Source organism: Corvus brachyrhynchos, unplaced genomic scaffold (assembly GCF_000691975.1).
Source record: "Corvus brachyrhynchos isolate BGI_N302 unplaced genomic scaffold, ASM69197v1 scaffold59, whole genome shotgun sequence".
Lineage (NCBI taxonomy): Eukaryota > Metazoa > Chordata > Aves > Passeriformes > Corvidae > Corvus > Corvus brachyrhynchos.
Window position 1 is genome coordinate 1,786,435 of NW_008246054.1, and position 4,880 is coordinate 1,791,314.

General features: G+C 56.7%; 1 protein-coding gene across 2 annotated transcripts in view; it reads left to right on the plus strand.

Annotated features, from left to right (window-relative positions):
• The first annotated feature begins 6 nt into the window (after positions 1–6).
• Positions 7–4,880, plus strand: part of LHX6 (LIM homeobox 6) — a 10,595-nt gene continuing 5,721 nt past the window's right edge. The window contains exons 1-4 of one of the 2 annotated variants that reach the window (XM_008642155.2): positions 7–161; positions 2,412–2,512; positions 2,593–2,688; positions 4,271–4,445. In XM_008642155.2, coding sequence (XP_008640377.1) covers positions 128–161; positions 2,412–2,512; positions 2,593–2,688; positions 4,271–4,445 — 406 coding nt within the window. In that variant the 5' untranslated portion in view covers positions 7–127. The remainder of the gene's footprint in view (positions 162–2,411; positions 2,513–2,592; positions 2,689–4,270; positions 4,446–4,880) is intronic. The other variant, XM_017745626.1, reaches the window with a different exon arrangement.

Here is a 4,880-nt window from a genome sequence, read left to right on the forward strand (position 1 = left end):
GCGGGCGCGGGGCAAGGCCTACCCCCTCGCGTGCTTCGCCTGCTTCTCCTGCAAGCGGCAGCTCTCCACCGGCGAGGAGTTCGGCCTGGTGGAGGAGAAGGTCCTGTGCCGGATCCACTACGACACCATGATAGAGAACCTCAAGCGAGCGGCAGAGAACGGTACGGAGCGCCGGCGGCCTCGGCCCAGGCAGGGTGTCACTGTCCCCCGCGCTGACCCTTAGCACAGGGTGTTGGGGTCGGTTCTATCATTGCCAAAAGTGGTGATGGGTGGCCCTGGGAGATGTTGTGCACAAGGCCCTGTGCTGGCAGGAGGGCTCATGGGGTGGCCAACGTGCTGGGAGCACCTGCGGCTCGTGGCAGACCTGTGTGCCGGGGGCAATGCCAGGGACAGTGCCTGGTCCTGCACTGCCCCACATGCAGTGCCTGAGGAAGCTGCTGGGATTTTGAGGCCGTGAGTCATAAATGTAGAAGGCGGGATTGGCAATTTGACAAAACCTTCCCATCATTTTCCACCCACCCTGCCCATCCTGGGTTGTGCCACTCCCAGCTGGACAGCGCTGCACCATGGCCAGCCAGCCTCCACTGTCCCAATCGATTCAGTGACACTGAGGTCACGCAGCACTGCAGCTCCTGTCCCTTCCCCATCCTCCTGCACGGCAGTGCCCAGAGAGATGCTCAGAGGAACAAATTTGTGGGGTAAATCCAGAGTGGTACTCAGGGAGGCCGGGCAGTACCAGGGCCTGTCCTGTGGTAGAAAGTACTTCAGCACATGGTGGGCACAGGGAGTGACACGCCATGTCCCGGCCCATGCAGCATGTGGAAACCATTAACAACCTGACAGGAAAATAATATGTTTCTGTTTACTGTGTTTGAGTAAGAGGATGAAAACAGAGTGCCCAGTTCGGCTGGGAGGGTCCCAGCTCGGACGTGGCTCGCGGCATGTTGGTCCATATGGTCAGCTGCTGCGGGGGCATGAGGGAGTGATGGGGAGCAAGGATGGAGGGGGAGAAGCCACGTGTCCTGCGGGAGCAGAATGGTGTGAGGACAGCAGGGTCTGGCACTGGGGACTCCTGCAGAGCTGTTGCCCCAGCTGAGGGCTGGGATGGTGGGTTTGCTGCTGCTGCTTGGAACAACCTGCTGGTGTGGGCTGAGCACCAGTGCTGGGCAGTGCTGGGGCACCTGGTGAGTGTCAGGTGTCACTACCTGTGTCCAGGAGGTTTTGAGAAGGGGGTGGGATCACTTTGGAGGGCTGTAGTTGCTGTGGAGTTGGAGGGCCGCACTCCCCCCTCCAGTAATTACCCAGCAATTTCTTCTGCACATGAGGTTTTACATACAAGAAAAATAAACAGATGTTGCTGAAGTCAGAGTCCCATTCATCATCCGAAAGAACAAGTCAAACTATATGAGAAAGTCCTTCAACTCAAGCCAAGACAATCACAGCCCGGTCCAGCTTGTGGAGCGATCGCCGGGCTGTGCAGGCGCATCCTGGGAGCGGGACGAGCGCCAGCCCTGCTCAGCCACCCTCCCTCAGCCACCCTCCCTCGCCCATTCCTCAGTGGTGCTTCACCTACACTGCCCAGAGCAGCCAGGGCTGCAGCAGGGCCCCAGTGAAGAGCGAGGGATCTGGCTCTGGACGCTGTCCCTGGAGGCTGCACAGCAGCATGAGCACGGCTGGGCTTGCCCCGACACCGTGCTGGGCAAGGGGGAGGTCAGTGCCCCCCTGGAGGGTCCCCCTTGGTGTGGCTGCTGCTCAGAGCGTGGCCACCCCAAGGCCGTGGGGATGGTGCTGCTCCTGCTGCTGCTCTGGGATGCAGGAGGAAGAGGAGGTCAGGTGCTGGGATGATTTGGGGCTGGGGAAAGGAGCAAAGAGCCCACTGAAATGCTCTGAGCAAACGAAAGGACTGATGGAGGCTGTGCCCACGAGGGAAAACAGGGTCACAGGGAGCAGCGAGGGGCAGGAGTGATGGATGTTGGTGAGCCTGGAAGAGACGGGGTCCCTTCTGAGCTGCTCCCTGGAGGATGTGGCCAAGTGGTGACTGTGAGTCAAGGCCAGTGGGACATCAGTGCTTGCCCTCACACACTACCTTGACCCTTTTCCTGCTCCTGTCTCTCCTTATTCCCTGTGGCTTCCACCACTTGCTGCATTTTTCTTAATTCAACAGTAAACCCCTGGGGAATGGTGGCTTCTCCTTCCCTGTGTGTGGAGGGGCTCAGCAGCCCAGGGCAGCTCCTGAGTGGCAGTGCTGGCTCCACTCTTCCTGCTCCCACTGCAGCAAGGGATGCTGTGGGTGTCCCACACTGTGATGCCACCAGGTGTGGTGTCCCCCAGATGAGCAGCTGCCGCACGCAGAGGGGGCAGGGGGGCAGGTGGGTTTCTGACCTGTGGCTCATAGGGCTTCTCTCCTGTAGGCAACGGGATCACGCTGGAAGGGGCCGTGCCCTCGGAGCAGGACAGCCAGCCGAAGCCAGCCAAGCGAGCCCGCACCTCCTTCACCGCCGAGCAGCTGCAGGTCGGGCAGGAGGGCCGGGGGGCTGGGAGGGGCTGTGGCTCCCCAGCCTCACCCTGAGCCCCTCTCTCCTCTCTCCACAGGTCATGCAGGCACAGTTTGCTCAGGACAACAACCCCGACGCACAAACGCTTCAGAAGCTGGCGGACATGACGGGGCTGAGCCGGAGGGTCATTCAGGTGAGGGCAGGGATGGGCAGGGCAGGGAGGGGGCACCTGAAGGCTGGCACCAGCCAGGGCTCACAGCCCCGTGGCTCCTCACCCCGGGCCATGCAGCACCCAGCGGCTCCTCTGCTGCCACAGCGATGCCAGCACCATTCGATGCCAGCACCATTCTTTCTCTGTCTCGCTCGTGGGTTTTCTATTTGTTTTTCCCTCTTATGATGCAATGAATCAAAGCCCCAAAACCCCCAGCAATTTGCAATAAATCTCTGGGTGGGAAAGCTGCCGTTTGTACGGGGTCCTGGAGCGCTGTGCTCTGTCCCAGCCGCTGACACGGAGTGCGGGAGCTTCCCCGGCAGCCGGCCCTGCCACGAGCAGGCAAGGTTCACCAGCGTCAGGAAGCATTGGGATCGAGAAGTTTAAAGAAAAAAGGGTTTTGCAGCCCCAGGGGACACAGTGACAGGGAAGTCCCCGCACCTGAGCTGGGAGGGGAGGGCGAGTGGTGCAGTAGGGACAGAGAAATGTCCCCTCTGCAACTCCCAGCTCACAGACAGCCCAGCTTTACCTCTTGGTGACATTTGTACTCATCACTTTAATGTTCTGCTCACATACTTTCTGCATACAATAAAAACACGAGTGATTAAAATAAATTTCTTTAAGCTTTCATCCAAGACTGTTTCACCAATGACACATTTAAATTTTGTGTGTGAAAATCTGGCTCGAGCCTCTGTTGTTGAGATTCTCCATTTAGCTAAAGATCAAGCAGGCTGCACACTGGGTGATTTTTTATGTGGATATTTTTTAAAGGCGCTTCGAACAGGAAACAATTTGTCAAATGCTTACGACTGTTTCCTTCTCTGTGGTCCAGTGTGCTCTGCCTTGGAGAGCTGGTCTTCATTCAGTCCTGGAGAAAGTTTTTAGTCCCAGCTATCTTTCAAAAATTAGAGCATAAGAGCATAAGAAACAGATCACCTCTTTAGCATAAAACCCCACTTCCATGCATGTTTTAACTCTAGGATGTAATTCCTTAACTACTCCTTTAATTAAAAGTAGTGAGATTTGATCAGAGATCTCATACCTGCTGCTCACACAGACTATGGCTGTATCCCACCACAGTACCCTCCTTCCTCAGCTTTAATGTTCTGCTGATGGGGTTTTTGAATATGATAAACCACAAGTGATTGAAACAATATTGTTTGCATCATTCTTAAAGTCACAACTTGTCCTAGTTTAAGCTCCTACTCGTTTTTGTCTGCTCTTGTTTCTCTCTTTGCCAGTGCTCAAGTGTCCCAACCGATCTCAGCTGTGCTTTTAGGCCAGGTGAGCTGGGGCTACAGATTAAAATTTAAATAAGACCTTGAAAGGTGCTGCCATCATTTGCAGGGAAGCTGTGCAGGGACAAAGCTTTGCATACACAACTTTCCTCTCGCTCTGCTGAGTGTAAAACAAACCTGTGGAAGCTGGTGAAGTGCAGATTTCTCTATTTTATTCAGTTTTCATAAACACTTCGAAGAGACCCCCATCCAAGGACCCTGGCGAAGGACCACACTCCAACCCAATCGTCTCTCAGCTGTCACAGCGTTCGCTGCTTTTGTTCCAGGTTTGGTTTCAAAACTGCAGAGCCCGCCATAAAAAACACACCCCGCAGCACACGGTGCCGCCCTCGGGAGCGCCCCCGTCCCGCATCCCCTCCTCGCTGTCCGACGACATTCACTACTCGCCCTTCAGCAGCCCGGAGCGGGCCCGGATGGTGACGCTGCACGGATACATCGAAAGTAAGAGGCGGTGGCGGGGCCGGGGCAGGGCGGGGGCAGCGCCCGGGAGAGGCGGTGGCAAAACCTTCCTTGTGCTAAGGGTGCAGGGCTGGTGCCCATGCTGCTCCTGCTCCTTGTGTCTGATTAACTTTGCCTTTGGGATTACCTCGCCCCCAGGAAAGTCAGTGCTTGGGTTTTACCTGACTGGTCCTTGGCCCTCTTGCGCTCTCTGTGTCATGGGGAAGAGGTGTGAGCGTGCCCCATGGGGCTCGGTGGTCAGTGGTCTCCTTCCTGCTCAGAACAGCAGAGTTGCTTTCCCTGACAGTTCCCGGTGCCAGTGAATGATTTGTGAGTGAGGGGCAGCTTTGGTCATGCCTGGACAGAGGTTTGGCTCTGTGGCTCTTGTGAGGCTTCTCCCCTCCCTTGCCCAGCAGGGCTCCTGCTGTGCCTCTGCCT